The sequence below is a fragment of the Epinephelus moara genome, chromosome 17 (genome assembly GCF_006386435.1).
Source record: "Epinephelus moara isolate mb chromosome 17, YSFRI_EMoa_1.0, whole genome shotgun sequence".
Classification (NCBI taxonomy): Eukaryota; Metazoa; Chordata; class Actinopteri; order Perciformes; family Serranidae; genus Epinephelus; species Epinephelus moara.
Window position 1 is genome coordinate 18,875,558 of NC_065522.1, and position 25,785 is coordinate 18,901,342.

The window sequence follows — 25,785 nt, forward strand, 5'->3', positions numbered from 1 at the left end:
CTCAATTTATCGCTTCCACTTCAATTGACATTTCAACTCCTTTCAGCACTTTCAAAAGTGATACTTACACTTCATTCCGTGCTAAAACTTAAACTGAAACTTCAGTGTATTTTAGCCTTTCTACTTAAACTGTCATTACACCTTTTTTTACTAATTGTATTTTGACTGCCACTTCAACTTCTTCCAGTTTTTCAACTCTTTCAAAAGCTTTAAGTGCAACATAAATTTCTTTTGGCTCTTCCATTTTAACTACCCCTTTTCCACAGATTGTATTGCCACTTCAATTTCTTTCAGTTTTTTCATTCAACTTTTTCTAAATGTTTTGAGTGCAGATAGTTTTCATGCCATCATTGTTGTTTCTTGTGATTTTTCTGTCCATTAGTGCAGAAATTAAAATGTAGCGTGATATTAACATTACGTATAATAATGTGAACTCTTCAAGCATACTTGAGTTTAGTCCAATCAAAATATTTCACTATATCGATGAATACAGGTTGAGACTTCTAGATAACAGCTAGCACAATGATCAATATTTAATCAACTGTATGCAGACATTTTAGTGAGTGACTATGGTCTAATATGTAAACCTGTATCTTCACATACAATATTCACTATGTATTGTAGGTGCAAAATGAGATGAGCCCACACAATGACTGCACACCCACGCTTAGTCATGAAAGCTGCAGAGTATGTGTGTGTTTGTGTGTGTAGTTGGAGCAGGATGAGTGAGGGGGCAGAACAACAACTGCAGGGGAGGAGGAAGAAAAAAAGAAAAAGAAAAGCAGACACTGGAAGGTCAGAGCGCACAGGAAGTAGAGAGGTTTCCAGAACTCAGCCAGAGTGAAATCTGTTGTTTTTTTCCTCCCTCTTCTCCAGTCTGAAACCTCATTCTCAGCTCGGCCTCTTTCTCACCACACAGATCACAAGACAGTTCCCATGCAAATGAGCAAAAACCTACATATCTGTTTGTGGAAGAGAAAACGGTTCTGAGACTTGGGAAGCGTTTGTTTTGAGTTGAGGAAGGAAATCAACGTAAGGGATGTTGTTGAGGAGTGGTATTAAGTTGTTGACTTTGTTTTAGCTGGCGTGTTTGAGATGATTTGGTGGTAATTTCAGTTCAGACCTACTGGGGGATGGGCTGCTTAAGTTAGGGACATGGGGAAGTATGTTTTTTTTTTTTTTTACAATCGTTTTGTAATATACTTCTTTTTTTTCCTGTTAAATGTTACTTAACCAGACAAACAAGTGACTGTGAAGCTTTATCTAGTGTGATTTAATTAAAATAATGCACTCAAAGCAGCTCTGCTTCTGAGATACAGGTTTGAATAACTTCACTCTGCTAACCACAGAAAATTGAGGTCCATTTGAGAAAACTATGTTATTGCCAAAAAGCACATTAATGTTAATGTAAGGTCACTATGATCACAGACAGATGTCAAGTAGTATTGTAGCCTCTTTCCACTGCAGGAGCATATCTAAGAACCCAGGAATCTTTTTAGCAAGTCAGAAATTTCACCTGCATTTTGACCCTAGAAATCAGGGACTACATTTAGTCCTTGAGCTGTAGCTCTTAGCCTGCAAAACAGTGGCGCCCCCAGGGGTGGTCAGATTAGGCTGCTGAAAATCTAGGTGTTGCACACCAAAACTAAAAGCCATAACGGAATTAATATGATCTATTATCGGTTATGTATAGACTAATATCAGTTCAGTTAACACATTCAGTTCCACAGCAATCCTATTTTAATGTGTTATGTATCTGTATATACATACGTTGGAAAATATATAGCTCTAATTTGTAGGAGTACATTGATTATAAGGACCAAAACTAACACTGGGAACAAGCCTTCTCAAATTGAGGGTAGACTTGTGGCTACCAATAGAACTCATTTTCGTTCAGATATCTTGCGGTGAGAGTTCAAGAGACCCCTTTGAAAATGTCCATGCCATTTTTTCCCTCGCTCACATTTAGCCTAAATTTGGAGCGTTATTTAACCCCTTTCCCGACAAGCTTTGGCAACATAGTTGGTACCAATGGATGCCTTAGGTTGTCTTGTTTCACAAGATAACTCTACCGCTCCACAGCATCTTAAGGCCCAGACACACCAAGCTGAAATCAAAGAACTAGTGGCAACGAAGGCCAATTGTTGCGTTCCCTCACGTTGCCTGTGTCTTGGCCAAAATGTTGGGCTTGAACACACCGTGAAGACTGCAACCAATGGCCAACAAGCACATACGTTCTGCGTGAGAGGAAATAGCTCTCTATAACTGCAAATGGCAGAAGTCTGTACTTAAAAAGCGGAAGCTAGAAGACTGATAGGACGGATTCAAAATGCTTATTAGCCAGTTGGCACATTAACAACACAACCTGATGATGAAAGAACAATGGATATTTACCATACGCTGAAGAACAATAACACAAACAATTACGAACTGTTTCTGCTTACAGCTTAGTGGCTAAAAAATAATTCTGCGTTAAATAAGTTGGTTTAATCTCATCCCCTCTTGACTAGCTGTTTGTTTACCTTCCTCACTTGCGTTTCTCCTCTTGCCCAGTGAGTGGAATGGCCAAGTGATTTCACTCACCGCCGGGTCAGATGCCTGACAAACGCCAACTAGTGCCAATGGTGTGGTACACACTACGAAAGCTAGGGCGACAGACACTCACTGACGGCCCAACGTTAACCAACAGCCAACCATCAACTTGGTGTGTCAGGGTTCTTTAAAGTCAGTAGTGTCTGCCTCTAATTATTTTCGTCAGTCAAGAGGCCCTGCAATTGTATGAGGGTGGGCATGGCCACCCCTGGCCCCTCCTTGGGGCTGCCATTGTTGCTAAAGGCTCTTTGTACCTAGTTGTATTTCATCCATGATATTTCCGTCCTCAGAACACCAGCAGTCCCTCCTACCTCTACCTTCACCTCAGAGCTTCTGGGGTCAACCCAGTAATGACCCCCTGTCTGAGTCTGTAAGGAAGTGGTGCTAATGAAGGTTAAATTTCAACACATGAGTACTGGCTTGTTAATAAGTGACCATTTTCAGGACCTCACATCCTTTAACCTGGCACCAGATACTTTGCACATGGTTTCATGTGTCAACCTGATTGCGGTTACTTGTGCGCGCACACAGTTGTACACTGAGTACAATAATTGTTAAGAGGCAGCCCAACAGGTAAACAACACAATTTGTTATTGACTCAAGTGATGATATTACACAGCACTGGCAGTGTCAACCTGGAGAGATGAGACCTGACAAACCTGATTAACGTTTGCCAACAGCAGAACGATGAGAGCGACAAATGAGTCATTTTAAGTGTGTCAACACACTCCACTATGCAGAGTGATCTAATAACCATGTAATCAAACATTGGAGATTTCAGGTTTAACTGACGACAGCGCTGTGGTGTAGAGGGTGAATGTGAAATGTACTAGAACCTGAATCACAACTTTATCTTAACATACATCGGATGAGGAAGACATGCCACCTCAGCCTGACGGCAGAGTTGTGTATTCATAGTTTTCAGTCTGTTGCGGCCTGGTTTGTAAACTCACTGCCTTTCCCTACTCCTTACACTCGGTGAACTTATTGCGTGCCCCAGAGCTAAGACGAAACTCCAGCACTAGTTTCATCGTCTGCACTGTGATTATGCCCTATCATTCTCTCTCTCTCACTCTCTCACTCACTGGTTGCCTGGTCAGAGGTTGCCAGACTGTCTGTCAGCCTATGGCCTCGTCCCTCAGGGGACAAAGCTCCCGTTCTTCCTGGGGAAAGCCCCCACCCTGCCGGAATTCTCCCTTCGCCTACGGGTGCAGGGCAGGGAGGGGGGAGAGGGAGGAAGGTAGAGAGAGCATAGAAAGGGTTAGGTTGAACCGATATGGGTATTTAAAACCGATACAGGCATGTAAATCTGAACATTTCTATTGATAGCGGTTGGAGTTTTCATTCATGTTTAGTGTTTTTTGCAGATGTTTTAGCCTCTGTCTTATTGGCTGCTTACAAATGTGAACATAAAATATCAGATTTATCCACATCAATCCTCACACACTGATATATCAGTCAGATTAGAAGGGGTGAGGAATGATAGCATACATGAGAAAAATGCGGTGAGAGATGGCGATGGAGCTCCAGCATTAAATTATAGAGAAAACATAATTAAGTGAGGTGCAGAGTGAAGAGGCAGAGAGCGGCTATGTGGAGCTGACTTTTGCATCTGGCATGTTATTGTGACAGGGCCGGACGGTTAGAGAGAGACTATCCTGCAGCTGAAAGGTTACAGCCTCTATCACTGCGTGTACTGTATGTTCAGCACCGGCCACATGTCCGCTCAAATGTCCTTGAGCAGGACGTTGACCCTTTCTGAGCTTCTGCTCTTGGTATGTCAGGTGCAGCAGATGTAATTGAATGTTTGCTCAGCCCACTTTAGTTAATGTTGCTATGCCTGTCAACCTTTCTGTTCTCACACGGCACATATAATTTGCAGTGATAATGACGGCAGATTTGCCACTCGAAATTCAATCATTTTTGAAACAATGGGTCCTTGCTTTCAGAGAAAGGTAGACAAAAGCAGACTTATTATTTCTAGCTGGCAGCAATCCATTTTTTTAGCTAAAATGACAACTGGCTGGCAGATTTTATCACGTCCAGTTAGCTAATTAAGCTAACGTGAGCACTGTATCCAGCCAACTTTTTGTTTTTAGCTGACTCATTTAAAAACTAGAATCTTGTAAAAGGAGTCTCAAATATGCACTTGGTGGCTACATACATGGCATTGCACTATAAGGTTAAGGCTAAAGCTAACAGGTCTCAGACAAAAACTCAAACTCAATAACTTGCAAATAAAAGACGGCATTGTTATTTTATTCTGACATAACACTGCTGGGCTGCTCAGCTTTCATATTAGTCCATATTTTCAAACACTGTGTTGGCAGGTTTGTGCAGTATGTCCTGTGCATGTATGTATTATAAGAACTGGATAGCGGAACTCCAATGAGAATTGCTCACCTGGTTCGTACACCCAAAAAGTTTCTAGCTTCTAGGTTTACTTCCTGGGCATGCGGCCTACTTAATATGTGCAGGAGCGTTCTTTCGTTGGCCCCGTCTGCGAGTTCCCGCCTGAAATTGTGATGACATCACACATTTTTAAATCACCTTTCTGGGCTCAAGAAAAGTTTTACAAATTTAAAACTTCCATCATCGAAAGATAAATAATTGACCTTGTTTGCACCTTAAGGTGTCCTGTCAACAGCTCTACAGATGTCTCTATTATAGTGGTGGTCTATGGTGAAAATGCTTTTTGGGCTGCAGGGGATTTTGTTGCTGCAAAAACGTGAGTGGCCACTTGGAAAAATTAAAAGCAAGGCAGAGCAGCTATCTGGGGGGCCTGGTCCTGTATTGTGCAAGTGATGATTCTGTGTGTCTGTGTTATCTAGTATCGGCTCAGTTCACTTGGAACCTTGTCCAAGGTGGTGCCAAAAAAGTACCACCTACCACTATCCACAACTTTTGCTAATGAAAAACCTAAAAAGAGCAAGTTAAGAGCTGTGCCTACCATGAAGTGGAAATGCGGCAAATGTTCGATTACAAGGATATAAGCAAATTAGCCAGACAAGCTAATGATTCCAGCTTACATCACAGCAGATAACCACACTGTAGTAATTTTGGTATTGCAGAGGCTTTTTTTATTCACACCACCCTCATGTGAACAGTCAGTCTTTGGCATTGGCATTGTCAGTTATCTAATTTGGCAATTCTGTCCTTTGCCTGTTATGACTTCCTTGAAATACAAAGTCATACGTTGTTAATGATGTCAGCAAGTTCCCTGAAACTGTCTTACTTCATTTGAAATGTCACAGTGCTTTTTATCAAAAGGTTGAACTGATGTTGCACATTAGGCTGAGCTTTAACTAGCTCTTATGAAATCTAAATAGACCAATGGCTCGTGTTTAACATGTGAAGAAGGTTGGCAATGTAAACAGTCTGTGTTTACCCTGGATGGACGGGGTTGTACTTTATCAGTCAGATAAGCTTATGTTAAATCAGCTCTGGAACATACCATACAAAAATCCCTGACACTGGGATTCTCGCTAAGCTAACTGTTGAGTTGAGTCAGTCGAAGCACCAAGCTCAGGCCGCTGCTGGTAGGAGTCATGTCTGCAACTGACACACTCTTGTTTCTGAACAACAAACAATACCAAACAGAGTCCTGTTGCCATGGAGATCTGTCACGGTGTTTTTGTGGCGACATTGTTGGTTTCGCCTCTGTATCAGGAAGACATTCTGTCTGGGCAAGACTGATCTAGTCATGATACTCGCCGTTATCCTTTTGAAGGAGAGGTGGATTTTCCATTCTGTTCGCCACTTTTGTGAACACACATCCTCAAAATGTGATACCAGGTGAGAGATAAGAGAGGATGCAGATACAAATCTTTTGGATACTTTTCGTATTAGCCCAATATAATTTATACAAATCCAAGTTTATTAGGTCCAAGCCTTGGTATTTACTTTTTCATTCATTTTCTTAAATCTAACGTTCTACATACACAGCTCATATCCAAAATGCAAATTGTGTAATTGCTGTTTTCGTGGCTTTATAGCATGGACCTCGTTTAGATGTGTTTTTTTCTCAAGAGTCCCTCCACACTACTCTGAAGTTCTCCCGTCCAGACTTCAGTGCACTACATTAAACTTCTTAAACTTTTTCAGTACAGTTTTGAAGATGTCAGCAGCAGACTTAATGTTATGTGGGTCAGTGGCTGATTTGGACACAGCGTGTTGCCACATACCGTCCAGTAAGCAGCTGACTAATGCGGCAGTCGTCGTCAGTGTGATGGTGGTGGTAAGAGGAGGGAGGCTGAACAGGGCTGAACTGTGGATGCACTCTGCCTTAGCTCAGGAAGTGGAAGAAGAATGTGGTGTGTATGTGTGCTGAGACTGCTAAAATGCTTTTGTTACTGGCGTGGATTTACATGTTTGTTTCTATGCTTAGTTGCATGTGCGTTTGTGTGCGCTTAGACCCATATGTGCATGCATGAGTGTGTGCACAGGTAGATTGAGACACTTGTATACTCATATATATTTATTATGAATGTGTGTGTTATGAAACTGTCACAACTCTGCAATAAATCTGTGTGTGCAGATGCAATGGCGTAAGATAGGCTGTTTGCCCCTCCAGTATGACTCAGTAGTTAAATGTATTGTCATCACAGGATTGGTTGAATATTATACTATACTACTAACTGTTTATCCATCTACCCAGCACCACTATGCTGAGTCTTATGTTATAGTGTGAGTGACAAGATACTGTTGTCGAGCACAGGTTATGGATTTGGTCTCAAACCTGGCAACCTTGCTGTGACGACAAGGCTTCAATAATGCGCCCAGCTGTTATTCTCCAACAAACAGTTACATCGTGCAACCGCAAGTTGTCATTTTATATTTCTCTGAGTAAAAATTCAGCAAGACACGTTAATAAATGATTATTAAAAGTGTTGGTAGTCGTAATTTTGAACATTTGACAGAACCAAGCTTGCTGTTTTCCACTGCTCCCAGTCTTTATGCTAAGCTAGGCTCGCTGGTTAGCTAAGCTGTTGTCAATGTTATGCTAACTTCACTGTTAGTAAAATTAGATTTTGTTATGTTATCTTTCTGAACAAAACATTTAAGTGTCATAAACTTTTGTTTGCCACAGAGTTAATTTTCTACAATAATCCAAAATTCAATGGAAAAATCCCATTGGCTTTTTGATGAGGGAACGAGGGTGACGCTAACTTCCGTGTCAGAAAAACATCATCGCTGCAGAGCTATTTATGAGTTTTAGATGTGTTGGTAATCGTAATTGTGAACCTTGCATAGAGTCAAGCCTGCCGTTTCCCTCTGCTCTCAGTCTTAATGCGTAGCGAGGCTGGCTGGCAGCTGCTCTCTGAAGTGGTTAGCCAAGCTGTCATCAATGTTACGCTAACATTACTGTTAGTAAAATCAGATATTTATGCTCATATGTATCAGTCTGGAGTTGGAAGTGCATAATGCCATCCCTTCTCATGTTGTTTCAAACTTTGGACAGAACAATGCTAGCTGTTTCCCTCTGCTCCCAGTCTTTATGCTAAGCTAGGCTAACTACTTCCTGACATCTCATCTCACAGAAAGTATATGAGCATATTTGTTGTAAAAATGTTGAATTATTCCTTTTAAATGAATGCTTGATGAACCATATTTCTGGCACACAACTTTTTTTGCTTGAAAATAATATGCTTTCCCTCTAATCGGCTTCAATGACCTGGAAACAGCATGCGTCAGCTGCCCTCTGAAGTGGTTAGCTAAGCTGTCGTCAATGTTACGCTAACTTTACTGTTAGTAAAATTAGACATTCATGCTCTTTTATATTAGCTTGGAGCAGGGGCAACTGGCAACAAAAGCAACCGGGAAATTTCCTGTTAAGTGGCTCCAATTTGACCAATTTTGTACTGAAAAAGAAAAACTCAGTCTGTTAATTTATGGTGTTTGTTATATGCAGTAAGTAAGACAATGAAACTTATTTTGCTCTTTCTCCTCTGCATGTTTGTGTGTACAGAAAGCAACAAAAAGAGGCACATATTCCAGTGGTGGAATGTAACTAAGTGCATTTACTTAAGTACTGTACTTTAGTACAGTTTTGAGGTACTTGTAGTTTACTTGAGTGTTTCCATTTTCTGCTACTTCTACTCCACTACATCTCAGAAGGAAATCCACTAATCCAAAATATAAATGATGATGTATTATTATAGATTAAACTACCCAGCAGTACATCAACTAATAAAAATGAGCTCCACATTTACCAGCTGCAGCATTAAAGTGATGAAGACATTAATGCATCAGTACATTTAGTCCAATAATATGATATATATTTTTGTGATAGCATAATGAGTACTTTTACTTTTGGTACTTTAAGTTTATTTTGATGCTTACACACAAAGAACATTATATTTACAGCAAACTAAATTCACTTAAAGAACATTGATGTTACAATTACACAATATTACACAAAGCATATACAGCAGCATCAGCCAGCAAAGCCTTTTTCTTTTTCTTTTTTTGGCTCACCCTCGCTGCACTGCCTGCCATGGGTTTTTCTTTCTATGCATGTTTTAGCAACGAGTGCTACTCTTAACAAGTGCCAGACACATTCAGTTTCACTTGTAATTGCAACTGCCACCTGCTATTACAGTTTACACCAGCCGTGTCACTACAGCAAAGATGATGTGTTGAATATCTTAATATAGGCTACTTAATGCCAGGGTTTGGAAGGGAAAAAAAATAAATAAAAGAGAGAAAAAAGAGCAACTTCCCGACAGTGCCGGTTATAGCACATTTGGCGCCCCGGGCAAGGCTCCCCTGCCCCCACAACCCCCTATTTTTTGAGCCTCAAAATCTTTTGGCAGGGTGGGGACACCTATTTTGCCCATAGGAAGATCCGCTACTGCTTCCTGATGGCCAGTCCGCGCCTGGCTTGGAGTTGAAAGTGCTTATTGTCACCCCTTCATAGGTCATTTTGAACTTTGAACTGAGCAAGGCGAGGCTGTTTCCCCCTGCTCCCAGTCATGCTAAGATAAGCTAACAATGTCCCGACCCCATCTCTGTACTTAACACACAGACATTAGCCAGATATCAATCCTCACTCAACTAGTTCTAAATATGCCTTTAATACATATCCTAAAATTGGCATATGCAAAGTAATACATCATGATTGATGAAGTATTTGACATATTTGATAATCTATAGTATCTCAACAATTCACATATCAGTGTCAGGTGACTGATGAGTGTTTAGATGGTCCAGCTGTCACAACACACCCTTTAAACCACTGGAATGTAGCACGCACCTCTGTGTAGTAGTTCACTGGTGTGTATTAAAGCGCTTCCTTTAACTGCATGTGTGTGTGTGCAAAGATTTCCCGTACTTTACGTGCAGCTGGGTGTATTGCTTAAAAAAAAAAAAAAAGGACACAGAATGTGAGTGTGTCTGTGTGTTCATCAGTCTGTGGAATGTGTGCTTTGTGTGTGTGACCGCGTGTGTGCTTTTCTGCTTTCTATGCCCAGGCGGCCAATTTTAGCTGTGCCCCCGTCTCTCTCAATCATATGATAGCGATCGACATTTTGCACCTCTCTTCTCTGTCTCTGTCACTTCTGCTTGCTTTACCACGGCACCTACACCTCCCTCCTGTCTGTATCTGACAGTGTCTGGTACCACGTGACCCCGCTTAACCTCAGTTTCCTAAAATAGCACTCTGCTTATTGTGCACAATGAGCAAGCAAGCAGGAACAACAAATTTGGCTCTTTCTTTTTGGTTTGTTTTTATGGAAGAGCCCCGCCACCTGAGGCTAATTGGCTCATACCAGCGTCACTTCCTGGAAGTGGGGTCACAGCGCAGTGAGTGAGCGCCCAGTTGGAAATAGGGGTGACTGACCAGGGCTTGTTTTTACCAGACACTGACTGGCAGGCGGACAAAAGAAGTGGAGTAAGGGATCAGGGCCTGTTGCAGTAATTACCAGCACCCCCCGCAACACCAACACAAGCAGCCCCCTCCCTGAGGGCCTGTGGAATCGACAGAAACAATGACTCAGCCATAGAATGGACAGAAATTGATTTTCTGCAAAAAGGTTAAATGAGCGGGCACTTTGTTTTTCACTATAGAGGTTGTTTTTGTTTTGGCCATTGGCTACTTTTGCTATTTTATTTTTTGCGCCTTCCTCTGGAGGCAGCAGTCAATGTGAAAGTTTTTGATGGACTTACCTTGAAGCCATTTATCCTGCTGTCAGAATAAAGGAAGGCTGTTAAGATTGTGAAGTCAAAGCTTCCATCGATTATATGTCTTTGCACCTGTCATCATCTCAGAGACAGAATGGACGGAAACACTTGTGCCGTTGCCGTGGAAGGTGTCTGTATGTGTAGTTTCTGCAGAACTGGGTGCCGAAATAGTCGTGCTAGAACATTCTGAAGGAACCAAGTCTGCCATTCCCTTCAATGTTCACACACACACACACACACACACACACAGCAGACAACACAACCTCTTGTGATGCATTCCTTTGTGACGTCAAACTCGCTGCCTCTGGGCTACGAGGCACAGCACAGGATGTCTGAGAGAGAGAGAGACAAAGACGGAGACAACAAAGACAGAAAGAGAGAGAATCGTTCATATGTGTAGAAAAAGATACAATTCATATTTGTGTGGTTTAAGAAAAAAGAGACGAGAGAAAGTAGATCTTTCTGTGAAATACACAGTCAAAAGAGATGGGGGGAAAAAAGGAAAAGAGTGCCGAGCCCAGAAAGTCAGAAAGTGACTGCAAATAGCAGGAGTTGTACTTCCCTATAATAAGTCAAATTCTTTGCTGCTTCTCCTCCCTGCGTTTGATGGCCAGCCTTGCCCTGAGCAATGCCCAGCCTGCCAGCAAAGGGGAAGAGAGGCATGGCTGCCGATCATACCGAGACATGTGATACAGAGTCACACCGCAGCAACCGACATCCTCAGCATTATATTCTATTTTCATAGAAACAAAGCCTTCCGACACTGCGTGGTTGCATAACACTGGCTGGTTACCAAAATGTGTTTACTTATAGGTTATTACATTTTACAGTGTATACTTTTCTCATTTTGGATTTCTGTTTTGTGTGTGTGTCACTAAGTTTAGAGACTTATTCTTGAATATCAGTCATCCATATGTGATTGATCCATGTTGCAGCTGTCAGGTGTGTCCCTCCCTGTCAGTAAGGGTTAATCAGTTCTGAAAAAAATAAAACATTCACAGTAGATTTAGTGTTCATAAAGTCCCGCTAAGTGGGTTTTTTGCAAGGTCAAAATGTGTCCAGACATGTAGGTATAAAGTGAAAGTTTTGTTAATGGTCATTAGTTCCACAGTATTATATTGAAATGGTCAGTCATGACCTGCAACACATTCAAATACATTTTGATGTAATCTACATGTTTAAAGACTATTACGTTATAAAGCAGATTAAGCATGGTTTTTAAAGGGACAGTTCACCCCAAAATCAAAAATACATATTCTACCTCTTACCTGTAGTTCTGTTTATCAGTCTAGATTGTTTTGGTGTGAGTTGCCAAGTGTTGGAGATATGGCCATGGAGATGTCTGCCTTCTCTCAAATGTAATGGAACTAGATGGCACTCGGCTTGTGGTGCTCAAAGCTAAAAAAAAAAAAAAAACCAACATTTGAAATCATGACCCAGTTACTCAAGATTATCTACAGACCGTGTTGTAATCAGTTTCACGCAGGAACTATTTTCTGTCTACCGAACTACACCCACCAACTGTATCACTGTGTTGAAAGAAGTATGACTCTACCGCTGCTAGCTGACCTAGCACCACTGAGCTAACATTAAAGCTCAGCCAAGAAGGACGTCATTAATGTCTACATCTCAAAACACTAGTCTTTTGTCCATGAGTAGATGCACGCTTCCTTCTGTGTGGTGATACAGCTTGCAGGTGTAGTTTGGTAGACAGAAAATAGTTCCCACATGAAACTGCTCACAACAAGGTCTGTGGATTATCTTGAGTAACTGGATCATGATTTCTGGTGTTTCAAATGTATTTATTTGGCGCTTTAAGCACCACAAGCTGAGTGCCATCTAGTTCCATTATATTGGAGAGAAGGCAGATGTCTCTACGGCCATATCTCCAACACTCAGCAACTCACACCAAAACAATCTACACTGATAAATAGCACTAGAAGTAAGAGAAAAATATGTATTTTTGAAGTTGGGGTGAACTGTCCCTTTAACCTAGGATCATGTAATGTATGAAATACTTTGTGATTCCTTTTGGTCAAAAGAAATAGAAATAGGAATATTCTTTATCTTGGCAGGAGTGAGTTGACTGTTGTTTTTCTCTTGTTTTTACTTTAGCTGGATGCATAAGCGAGTTATTGAGCATTTTGACTTTGACTAGGGGCATCAAAAGCTAGACTTTAGCTACACTTTTAAGCATTACCTCTGTGCTGCCACATTTGACATACATACAGACAGTCAGCAGGCTGCTGAGGTGATTTAGGCATCAGAATTGCCAGCCAAGAATTGACAAGCCATTGCTAAATCATGGCACAGTTTAGATGTCTTACAGGTTTCCTCTGGGTGCTCCAGTTTGTCTCACATTCAGTACGTATAAACATCTAATAACTGACTCAATTTAAAAAATATCTTAAACGTCATATTCATTTTGAAGGAAATTGATTTTAGGTCTCTTTTTTCCATCAAAATCTTCCCAAAGAATGACACACTTATTTATTGATTACATCTCTGACCATGGTGCTAATTATGCAAAGTGGCGCATAGATGCTGCCAACAGCAGTGACTGCTGTATCTATTCATTGTAGGTAACCTATGATCTTGCATGAGCAGTCATATAGCGTCTTCTTGGTTTTGTTGAAATTCCACAGAAATGAGTCACTGAGTGTGATATTGCATAGCATGAACCAGACATTATTTCAATAACTTGTGGGTATGAAATTACAAGATAAGCAAAATTTTAGGTTTACTACTGCACAATGATTTTAACAAATAAGACAAAAAGAACACTACAGATTAAAAAAATAGTCAAGGGGGCAATCAAAAATTCAACTGCTGATATAATGTCAGCAAAGATGTATTGCTCAGTATTTCCCACTGTTAGTGTAGTTAAATAAAAGACATTTGATTGCCCATCCAAAACGTGCCTGTTCAGAACAGTAACTATGATGGCTCGGCTTGTGCTGTTGCTGCTTGCAGCTTTCTTGGGAATGCTCATCCAAACAACTTCACACTCAACACTGTGCTTCATCATTATGATGTTTAGATATGACAAATTGAATTATGTTGGTATTTTTATTCATTGTCCCCCAAAATAAATTACAAAAGCCCGCCATAGTACTTAAAAAATATGCAACTCAATGATATACTACGCACTTACTGTGTACTTCTGCTTCAGACAAAAACATTACCAACTACGTGCACCTGCCAGAGACACTGGTTACACTGCAGATTCAGATTTTACTCACAAAATATAACAAGAATATGATGTTTTAGTATTTATTAAACTATCCAGCAATATATGAGAATTGAAAGCTCCACCTTATGTAAATTTAAGTACATTGTGCCTTCATTGCCTTTTATTATTTTCCTCCCACCCCCTGCTTCACGCACCCCGGAAAACATGTATTACAGTTTTTGATACCTGTATGGTATAGAAAGAAATTGGAAACACTTGACATCATGTAGAGCAAATAAATTATTTAAATGGTGTAACTTTGACATAGTAATGTGAGAGTTGACAAACTGGTTAAAATCATAACTTTATGTTTTTGAATTAGACTATTATTAGGACTTAATTCATCAACAACATTTTGTCAGTTATTATATTTTAAAACATTAGGCACATAAAAAATTATTTTTCTAATAGCAAAGTAATTTATGAGGGCACATTTTGTTGAGTATTTCTTTTTTTGGTGTTGCACTTAGACACTTCCTGCATACTTGGCTCACAGCAGGCTGCACACAGTACAGTACAGTAGAACGTTATTTGGCCTGCTCGAAGGACAGATTGTTTTGATGAAATGTGGCTCACTGTCTCGGTTGGAAATAAGCACCGTTTGTGTTTTATCAATGTCTCACTAATGAGTTATTGATCCAGAAAGTTCAAATCTATGAATATCTTTCAAAGTGTAACGAACGTCCCCTCTTCTCGGTACTGAATGTCTTAGTAGTATGGAGTACTGGATCGTACTGGCTTTCTTTCACCTCCGGTTATAAGTTAGTATGGCAATGAAAACATCAAAGATCTACTCGGGGTTTGTTTTACTTTTAATGTCACATAAAGAACAGGGCCTGTATTCACAAAGAATCCTACTGTATTCACAAAGAATCCTAAGACTAAAAGTAGCTCTTAGTGACGTCATTCTAAGAAAAATCTTAAAATTCCTTGAATTCTAAGATTTTTCTTAGAATTTTGCATTGGTAAGATAAAAGTTATTCATAAAGCATCTTAGGTCTTAAGAGAGCTCCTAAGGTGACAAACTGTTAAGAGGAGGGAGGAGGACTTTTAAGAAGCCTAAGAGTGTCTTAAACAGAGAAGATGGCGGAAAGACAGAGAGGAAGGAGAGATATTCTCCGTATATTGAATGACAGTGATTTAATAAGAAGCTACCGGCTTGATCGTGCAGGGATAATGTTTGTGGTTGACCTCATCAGGGATGAGCTTACTTTTCCCACCCAGCGTAGTAACGCAATAACGCCCGCTTTGGATTGCAGCACGTACCAGCGCTTCTCACACTCATCGCTTGTGCGTAAAAGGAGAGGGAACGACGCATTGATTTGTCGGGCAATGCGCTCCCAAGTCTGCCTCTTCCCTTGTGCCGTGATCCCGGGACCGAATTTCCCTCTTAAAACTCCTTTGTTCTCCTCCACGAGCTGTGCCAACAGCAGGCACTGCTCTTCTGTCCAGTTCGGCTTTCTCGTTCTTTTTTTCTCCATTTCATTCGTTGTTTTGGTCATTCTGCCAAATCAAACCGCTTTTTACAAGGAGGCCAGCAATCACAGTAATTGCTGACAGCTGAGTCTGCGTCCACCATTAATATCAAATAGATTAAGTAGTAAAATTACCAGCATGGCGAGTAAACATAACAATAAGCAAATCAATATAATAATCGGCATGTGAATGAGGTACGTTCAAACATTTTGAAGCTGTGTAACAATTAATTTAATTTTGCTGAGTTTCATCATCATGACATAAAATTATTTTCACGATTACACATTTCTTAATACAGTCTAAGTTCTATGATCGGTTGATTTCACTGTCCATTCATTACTAGTAGCGCATTTGTTTTTTTTTTTTTTTTTTTTCTTTTTGTAACAACCAATCACAGCTTTTAGAAGACTGCGTCATACCTAGCAACGGGGTCAACCACACCTCCTCACTACAATAAACGTTTCTGTCCCCTCCTTGCTCAGAGTTGCTCTCAGAAACTTCCTGAATCACTCTTAAGCTAAGATTCCTTGCTAGGAATTTTTAGGCTAAGTTTGGAGCTCTCTGAGAGGACTCTGAGAATCTTTGTGAATACGGGCCCAGGCTTTTAGGTCCAACATATGTGTTCGGCAAACACAGATGCTGAAACATCCACAAATAATAGCCTAAATAGCAAGACAGAGCTGCACACGTTAGCTTAAAGTCTGACAACATCGAGGATGGGCTTTCACAGAGTATACAACACATAACGTATCCTGTAACTCTACAAACAAATGCTCAGTAGTTAGTTGATAATGTGATTATTTGGGAACGTTTGGTTACAACTTAAGCTAGTTAGCAGGGCATGCTAATGAGTGCATCTTAAAGCAAATCTGCACTATTTAATTCATTCCTTATACTTGCACACTGAGATAAAGTACCTGTCAAACTTTCTGTTCATAATGCAATTTACAATGGCGAAGGCGGCAGACTTTAAGGTCCACTGTGCAGGATTTTGAGGGATATATTGGCAGAAATGGAATACAGTGTTTATTATTCAGTGGTTTTATTATAGGAGCCCTGAATGTTTATAACATCTGGTTCTGCCCCTGTTAGAAATCCTAACAGTACTGGTTTGGACCAAATATTGTTTTGGGGAGGCATTTTAAGATCTGAAACTTCAATTTTAGTTCTAACTTAAAGACAGCTGTTGAGCTTTTTGGTGTTGTGACATCCACAGTGTTTTGATTTCACGGTAACCATGCCAGCTTTTCTGGTGTTTTGCTAAAGTTTGAATGAGTTTCAGAAGCATATAAACCCTCTTGTTTCTCAGGCACAATGATAATGCAAATCAGCCAATCCCAGCAGAACTTTAAAAAAGAAAAAAAAACTTGCATTTTTGGAAAAATTGTCATACTGTGCGTCTGCAAGAATTAGGTATTTACAGAGTGTTCATCGTCATGGATCTTTTCACACAGTAAAATGATCAACTCAGACAAAACACAACAAACTACACAGTCATTGGTCCATTTAATCAGCCACTTATAGGTTTTGCTCACCTAATTAGTGCCTCTGACATAAATGGGAACTTAGAGCAGCCTTAAACTTCATTTAAATGTGTCAGAATGACACATTTAAATGGGCCTGTTTTGTTTGCTGCTTCGTGCTTTGTGTTGCAATAAGCACATATTACACTGCACAGTACTTCTTTGTTGGAGTTTTTTGTTCTCTGCTCAGGTAATATGATAATCAGTGCTGTATTGCCTGCTGACAAAAGAAACTTTTCATGAAGGGCAAATGAAAAACACCTGTGTTAATTATTTCTTTAGTCTTACATCAAGGTGCTCCCCTCACAATTTCAAAACAGACCTAAAACCTTTAAAATCTAGCAAGATAATACACATCTTGGTTTGACTTCACTCAAATAAATATGCAGTATCTCTAAGAATCTCGGTAATATCTCATGCCTGTTACAGCTACTTCTTCTTTTACCATATTTCTTTGCAAAACTGAACTGATCCACTTGCAAAAACAACAAAAAAGAAAAACAAGAAAAAACCCCAAAAAAGCTGAAAATGGTCTTACTTAGAAAGCTGCACTACCTGTATGGAATCAGAAAAGTTTTATAATGTATAAAAAGGCAATAATTTGTGAAAAAATTTAATAAATATTAAAACTCAGACCATTATTGTAAAATTTCAACATTCTTGTTTTCATAATTATTTAAATAGTTTTATAGAAGTCCATTTTTATTTCATATTAGACAGTATTATTTCAAAATTTTAAAATGACATTTGCCCCATTGACATTTTCATTTTACGTCCCTTATTATTTATTCATGTATTTAATCGTTTTGTTTTACACTGTAACTTTTCATGACAGAGTGACTAGCTCCTGTTAGCTAGAGGTTACGGTTAGCACATTGGTCACCCCTGCATTACTCATGGCTAGGAGAAAGCTCTTTGTACCGTTACCTGCATAATTTATTATTTCCTAAATCAATACTGTTTGTCATAAAAAAAGTGTCATGGATCATGTTAGTTGGTTAAGTAATCTGACAAGCTAGCGAACTGACATGTCCACTGAGACAGTACTTTTCTAGGGATAACGTCAACCAGCCAACTAGCGAAGGTTAGCCAGCTAGCTGTAACGTAGCTACACTGCATGAAACTGGAGTTAGTCGTTTCATAAAGTTAGCTGATAAAGTAATTTGCAAACAGCAAACTAGCCAATTTACCAGACAGATCAGCACTGGAGTCTGGATGAATTAGATTATGTTAATCAATCAAGACAGAATTTTGCTATGTTAGCTAGCCAGCCATTCACCAGCATTATCAAGCAAACTAACGTTAGCTAACATTAGCCATCTCAAAACACAATATCTCATCGTTACAGGTTACAATTTTTTTTCTTTCAGTTCCAGGGACACTATAAATATGATGCGGAGTACTGGATTTGATGGTTTAACTGTTTATCTGTTTTTCCAGGAAAATTCTATTCCTTAACATAGAATTCAGTCCACAGGCTGTTCTAGGTAACCCAGGGAATCCTTGCGTTACAAACTGTTTACCTGTTGGTAATTAAAAACAAAATACATTTTAAAAGTTACATACAGTATTTTGAATATTGAATACTTTTGGGTTCCATTTTACTGACGTTGCTTCACAGTTTAAGCCAAGTAGTTGTTCTAGTGGTAAAAAGCTTTAAGCTTGAAGCACAGCAGAATAAAGTGTTATCACAGCAATTACAGCCCTCATTTTTTAAAACTGGTACTTCCTTTCTTTTTGCCCACATGACCCGCATGTCAAGCCTGTTCACGGTAACAACACAGCTCAGATATCACAGTGTAGCCCTGCTTCTAGTCAAACATATGTTCTTGGCATGCCAGCTAAACAATGCTATGTAGCAAGTCAGTAGAAATGGGCTTATTTGTTTGAAGCACTACGGCCAACTGGTGGAAACTGATAATTGACCTCGCTTAAAGAGGCAAAGATTTAGGTATATACGAACATGGATCAGTCAAATGAATATAAACTTTGTCATAGGATACGTGGAAACGTGTTTTTCATTGTCAGTTTGGACTGTATTGGCATAAATTAACAGAAAGTGGGAAAATGTGGGTACTGGAGCTCAGTCTTACATTAAGAAAAGTGCAGAATTAGTCTTTGCAGTAATGCATTTCATTGTATTTTAATCACTCAACATATTTCACTGTTTAAAACCTTGCTAAGTCTTACCCATCTTTACCTTCCCCCTTGCCTCTCTTCCTCCCTCCAGTCCTTCTGGCTCAGCCCATAGAGAATGAATGTATGGAGGGTTTGACGTTGAAGATCACAGACTTCGGCCTAGCCAGGGAGTGGCACAAGACCACCAAGATGAGCACGGCCGGCACCTATGCCTGGATGGCCCCTGAGGTCATCAAGTCCTCCACCTTCTCCAAGGGCAGCGACGTCTGGAGGTGAGTGCTTGTGTGTGTGTTTGTGTGTGTGCAAAGTCTCTGAAGTCCAGTCCAGGAATTTAATTATATGTGCAGGTGTGCATTTATGGTATTTCTGCACCTTAAAGAAATAGTTTTACATTTTGAGAAATATGCTTATTAGGGATGGGTCATGATTTTCGAATTTCGAATAGTCGTTTTATTTTTGAAAAATCGATTTTTTAATGCGACTATTACTATTCGCCGTCTTATTTGCCCCCCCTTTATTTGACATGCAATTCAGGATTGCTACAGCGGTGCGATTATTCGAAAAATTGTCGAATAGTTGCCACGATTTTCGAATAGTGTTTTTGCTTGTGTTGCCCATCCTTAATGCTTATTCACTCAATATCACGCTAATGTCTGTACGCTAAATGTGAAGCTAAGGCTAAACAAGTAAGTGTGTTCCCCATAATGTCAGACTATTCCTAAAAGGAACAAAAACAGCTCCTTTTCTAGTGTGTTTGTATGGGGAAAATGTGTCCTGAGTATGTCACATGATACTGCATTACCGAGTGTGGCCACTACGCCAGATCACAGTAGTTTCAAGCAGGACTGGGTATTGGTTTTCGATACCTTTAGGGTATTGACTGAAATAAACCAGTGCACAGTAGTGTCAAAACTTTTCCAATCAAACAATACGCGCATTTGATCCTTTTTGTACCCAGACCTAGAATAAAATCAGTATATGTATGGTTTTTCTCACAGCCAATCACTGCAAGCTTTTTTCGATATGATGCAACGTGTGATTGGTACACTACTACAGCAGCTACAACCCACATGTCTGAGGTGTGGTGAAGACGAGCGCAGTGTATTTGATAGAGTTGGCAGTTCAATGTGCTGAGATGCCACTAAAATGTTTGAAAGTATGACTCTACTACATGCCTGTGGCATCTGGTGCCATTTTACCCAGCTGAATGTTTTCATTCACATGATTGGTATTGAATGAACAAAACGTATCAAGTGAAGTATTCTGTTGGTATCTGTATCAATTTAAAATAACAGTTCAAACGACCATATTCACAAAGCTTCCTGTTACAAAGAGATGCTCCTTGTGACGAAATTCTACGAAAATTTCTCAGACTTATGACATTTTCCAAGAATTTCCCCATAGAATTAAGACTAGATTCTTGTAAAGATGAAAGTAATTCACAAAGCGTCTTAGCCCTTAAGAGAGCTCTTAAGGTGAAAAACTGTCAAGAGTAAGGAGGAGGACTTTTAAGAGGCTTAAGAGTTTCCTAAGCAGATGAGAAAATAGCAGAAAGAAAAAGAGGAAGGAGAAATTTTCTCCAAACGCTAGATGACAGTGAGTTGATGAAATACTGCAGATTAGATTGTGCAGGGATTATCTTTGAGGTCATTCTCATTTGAGATGTACTCACATCTTGAACTCAACACAATAACAATATAACAACAGAAATAAAGTGATCTCAAAACTGAGATATTTGGGAACTGGAAAAATGCAGCAGTGATGACTTGGGTCTGTCTCAATCTTCCATCAGCAGAGTGATCACACTAACAGTTAAAACACTTTCAGTCTCACATTTTAATGCAGTTCATTTAATTTCCACTGGGTGTCCACACTTTGTTGGCTTACAAAAGTGCGTGTCTGTGACAACCAGTCAAAAGAATGCATCATACCTAGCAATAGGGTCAACCTCACCTCCTCACTGAGGTAAAAGGTTCTGTTCCTTCCTTGTTCAGAGTTGCTCTGAGAACTTTCCTGAATCACTCCTAAACTAGGACGTCTTGCTAAAAACTTTTAGGCTGGGTTAGGAGCTCTCTGACCCCAAAGGTCTATTGTAGTGGGGTTGCATGATATATTTATCCAGACAGTGTATTATCTACAGTATATGGCAAACTGGGGGGCAGCATGCTTTTACACAGAAGCTAAGCAATGTACTGCTCAGTAACAAAATGTATTTTAGCCATTTAAAAAAATCACTGTCAGTTTAAACGTACACTATATTTAGAATATTTTCACTGCTTTATCTTACCTTCAGACATTGATATATGACGGAGAAACTTATATATATAACTTATATAGCTCTCTTCAGAGCCAGACTCCATTGAATAAAACAGTGATTTAATGTCGCCAAACACAGGAGCTGCTTATCTACGGCTAGCTCAAGTAGTTGTCATGTTTGTGTTATTGCGTGACTTTGGTGTTGAAAAGGGTTAGTTCTGATTCACCTAAGTCACACAATAGCCCCTTTTCCACCGCAGGAATGTTTCTCATTTACCCGGGATTTTGAAAAACCTCTGTGCGTTTCCACCGAAATTACCCGGGTGAAAAAACTTTCCCTCAACCCCAAATTTTCCCTGAAAAAGTACCTAGTAGGGGGGTAGGACTTTTCAGATTACCCGGAATTATTGAGGGGTGGGGCAGTGTGCTGAAGAATGCTGATTGGTGGACTCACATTTGCAGTGTTCCGCACTTCCTGGCACGGGCAGCCGCTGCAAACTTTATTTCATTTCTACACGCTCCACTTTGTTTGTTTCGATTTATGATGGGTACTGACATCTGGTACTAAATTAGCCGGGGGCTAAATTATCAAAGACCGTAGTATTGATAAGCGCTGACGATATCTGTTCTCCTCTGCTCTCTGTGCTGGCGCTTAGCTCCTCCACACACACACACACACACACACACACACACATCCACACACACACATATCCACAGATACACCAACGCAACATGGTGACCAGTGAACAGCTGAGCGGCCCCGGTGGAAATGAAGTGAAGGTAACTCGAAAATGACTCGAGTTGACGGCAGCTGAACATCATTACTGTAAGCGCAATTAAACCTTAGTGAGTAAGAAGCCAATACTTTATCAATACATGTGTTCAGCAGCATGAACATGTAAACATGTAGACAGCGATATTCAATATGCTCCGTCCACAGTCTCTCATCCACCGATACTAACGTTATGTCTTACACAAGGACAGCACGCTAGTTCAGCTGATAGTGAATTGTTACTAATAAGCTGAAATGACAGTTAACTTAGTTTGACACTTATCTTAAAATACTTTTAAACTGAGCTGCTGGCTGAGACAAACAGCTCCAACTCTCCACCAGCATGTAACCAGCCAAGCTGGCGGAGCGAAATACAGGGCACACGCCGAATCATCTACGTCATCACGCTAATCTGAATAAATTTTCAGGAACTTTGAGGTGCGGTGGAAACGCAAACCACACAGATTACCAGGAATTCTTTACCCAGGTTAATAAATTCCTGGAAATACAAGTTCCTGGAAATGTTGGTGGAAACGGGGCTATAGACAATTACCGTTCGAGGCAGCTGTAGATCAGCAGCTCCCGTGTTTGGAGAAGTTAAATCACTGTTTTTCTCAATGGAGTCTGATACAATATAACTCTCAATATAACGTATATATGTCCGGACACGTCAAACTGGTAGGATGCCCCAGGGTGGACCCAGAACATGCTGGAGGGCTTCTATATTTCCTTTGGCCTGAGAACGCCTTGGGGTTCCCCAGGAGGAGCTGGAAAACGTTGCTGAGGAGAGGAACGTTCGGAGTACTTTGCTCCTCAACCCAGCCCTGGATAGGAGGATGAAAATGGATGGATTTAACGTACACTTTTTAGCCTTTAGGGGGGAGAGAGAGAGGGAGTGACATGCAGCAAAGGGCCACAGGCTGGAGTCGAACCCGGGCCGCTGTGGCAACAGCCTTGTACATGGGACGCCTGTACACTGACAATGGATAAGTTCCACATGTAACCCCACTTCAAAAAATCCGAACTATCCCTTCAAGGGTACTAGTATTGGTTCTGGAATTAGAATTTTTGGAACAATACCCAGCCCTACTTTGAGCCCATAGAATGAGCCATTATTTTGCATTATGATATACTTCACCTGATTTCATAATTATAAAAAAACACAAGATGGCCCACAGTCAGTTTTAGGCAACTATTTAGGTCTAGGCCTGAAGCCTTCATATATAATAGGGTCATCAAGCTGGGCTGAAGTAGCTTGGACACTAGATGGTAGTTAGGTCAATAGAAACAATCATGTTCTAATAACATTCTGCAGACTCCAAATTGTGTATGACCTTGGAATACAGAATGAAAAGCATTGTTACGATTAGAGAAATTGTTTCTTTCTTTATAATCAGAGATGCAATGACTCAAATTGTAGTATTATTAAAAATACGCAGCCTTATTAGAGATCAGTATGGTGTGGTGTTTATATGGGGCCAGAGGGGAAAGGGTGAAAGTGCAGAGAAGTGATGGTGGGAGACGGAGTGATGACGAGAAGGAGGCACAGAGTGATGGATTGCGGCAAGACCGCCGCAGCCATGTGACGGCGTCTCTTCAAAGAGCTGCTCTGTGCTTTGTTGTGGGACATCTGTACTGCACACTGTCCCATTGTCTCCAGTATAGACAGAGAAGGAGGCCACACACCAGACCTAACCACAGCCCTTTATCTGGGAATAACTCTGTGTGTGTGTGTGTGTGTGTGTGTGTGTGTGTGTGTGTGTGTGTGTGTGTGTGCGCACACATATTTGTGTGTGTTTGGCCACATCTACACAGGAACAGAAGAGTCCCCTTGATTATGGTTTGTGGTTTTGTAATAATGACTTAAACAACTGTGTGATTTGTTGAGAGGGGATTCATGATGGCTTTAAAGTGCTGTATATGAATTTGCATTTGGAATGAAGCAGGCAGGGCTGATTTTGCTCCGCAGTAGGGAAAAGATAAATAATTTATTAAAGCAATAATACACATTTATGGCTTTGCTGCACTGTGGTTATAGCAGTTACTCTCATATGCTATGGTTTAATTTTAATCCAGTGGATTTGGACCATTTAATCCATTCTTAAATGGTTCTTTGCAGCCCCACACAGAGCCTATGTGAAACCAATTGAGCATGCTGTTACAGAGAACCTTTTTGAAAGCGTCCTTGAGAACATCAAACAGGATCCTGCTTTGGTGCAAGCTACTTAAGGAATTTTCTGGTACTTTAAAGAACCCTATTTAATAAGAGTGTATAGGTTTTTTTTTTGCCACTACCGTAATGGGTTCAGTGTCATCTCACTATCTCACACACATCCTCTCAGTTTCCATCTCCCCGTTTATCAACAACAAACCCACGCAAGCTCATTTTCACAGCAATCACAGCACAATCTGGAAAACAGCAAAATGAGCAAGTAGCGGGCGGGCAGACAGGCAGCCCTGCTCTGAAAATGAACGGTAATCTTTGTTCTACTATTCTTTCTCATCTGTCCACGGCCGCTCGTCTCCAAAGCCGCCACGCGAAGACGACGACCGCCTTAGGGAGCAGCGAGCAGCGTTTCTGCACAGTCACAGTGTGTGGAAGTTGTAATTAAAGAACTAAATAAAAAAAGGCTGCGGCCTGCGCTCTCCACTTAGCGAGCCTCCACAGTGCGTTCAGTCAGGTCCGGGCGAGGGCTAATTGACAGTGTGGGAGATCCAAGTCCTGCGCCACGCTTCATCTTCTTAGGACACAGAGCTGCTCCCATTGTGTGGGCTCAAAAGTCCTGTGTGTGTCTGTGTGTGTGTGTGTTTGTTTGTGTATTTGTGTTTGTACAAGTTTTGCATGCATGAGTTCACATTGCTTTGCAAGCACATGGTTCACCAAGCAAAAATATTCCACTGCACAAATGTGTCTTAGTTCTGTATTGTCAGTGCTACGATAATGAATGTGTAAGGTATAATTTCAGCTCACAACTAAATGAGCATTTGTCTTTTTAAAAGCACCATCAAATACATATGTAAATAGTCTGGAAGCAGGTGGGAGTCATGTTGGAAATATCTCATATTGGTATCAAAGCTGCAAATGTGTTGAGGCATGAGACCAGTGCTGGACCTAGCACATTTGGCTCCCAAAGCAAACCCCTTATCTTTTATATTTGTTGTATTTATTACTAAGAAGAACAAGCGCCAATGAGAAATCAACACAATAAACAACTTACCTAACAATAATAATAAAAATAACAATTAAAAAAAAAGAATTTTATTTTTTTTGTGCAAATTTTGTTGTCTTCTTTTGTCTTTTCTGTTTACTGTGCCCTGGATGGCTTTTGCTTTTTCAAGGGGGGGTAGGGCAATTGTGGCGCCCCCTCTGAGTACAAAAATATTGTATCAGATTTTGAACTTTTAATGTTTCAGCAAAAAAACAAAACAAACAAAACCCCACATTTTTTGACCGTATTATATTTAGATAATTACATTTCTAGCGGTGTTTTCCTTCGTCAAACATAAATGTTAGCGGTCACTGCTAACCACTTTGTTAGCATGAAGGTCACAGTAGCGTAATAGCGAGAAAAAAAGAATACTTTGCCAGATGGCTGAGCTTTTACCTGTGTTCG

The 25,785-nt window shown here is 40.3% G+C and overlaps 3 protein-coding genes across 3 annotated transcripts in view; 1 reads left to right on the plus strand and 2 right to left on the minus strand.

Annotated features, from left to right (window-relative positions):
• LOC126403715 (serine/threonine-protein phosphatase PP1-beta catalytic subunit) overlaps window positions 1–25,785 on the minus strand; it is a 659,813-nt gene that overhangs the window by 71,077 nt on the left and 562,951 nt on the right. The window lies entirely within an intron of this gene.
• c17h11orf68 (chromosome 17 C11orf68 homolog) overlaps window positions 1–25,785 on the minus strand; it is a 616,176-nt gene that overhangs the window by 27,434 nt on the left and 562,957 nt on the right. The gene's annotated exons all lie outside the window — the stretch shown is intronic.
• LOC126403704 (mitogen-activated protein kinase kinase kinase 11) overlaps window positions 1–25,785 on the plus strand; it is a 57,578-nt gene that overhangs the window by 10,410 nt on the left and 21,383 nt on the right. The window contains exon 2 of the mRNA XM_050066429.1: window positions 19,235–19,415. Within this exon, the coding sequence (XP_049922386.1) occupies window positions 19,235–19,415 (181 nt within the window). The remainder of the gene's footprint in view (window positions 1–19,234; window positions 19,416–25,785) is intronic.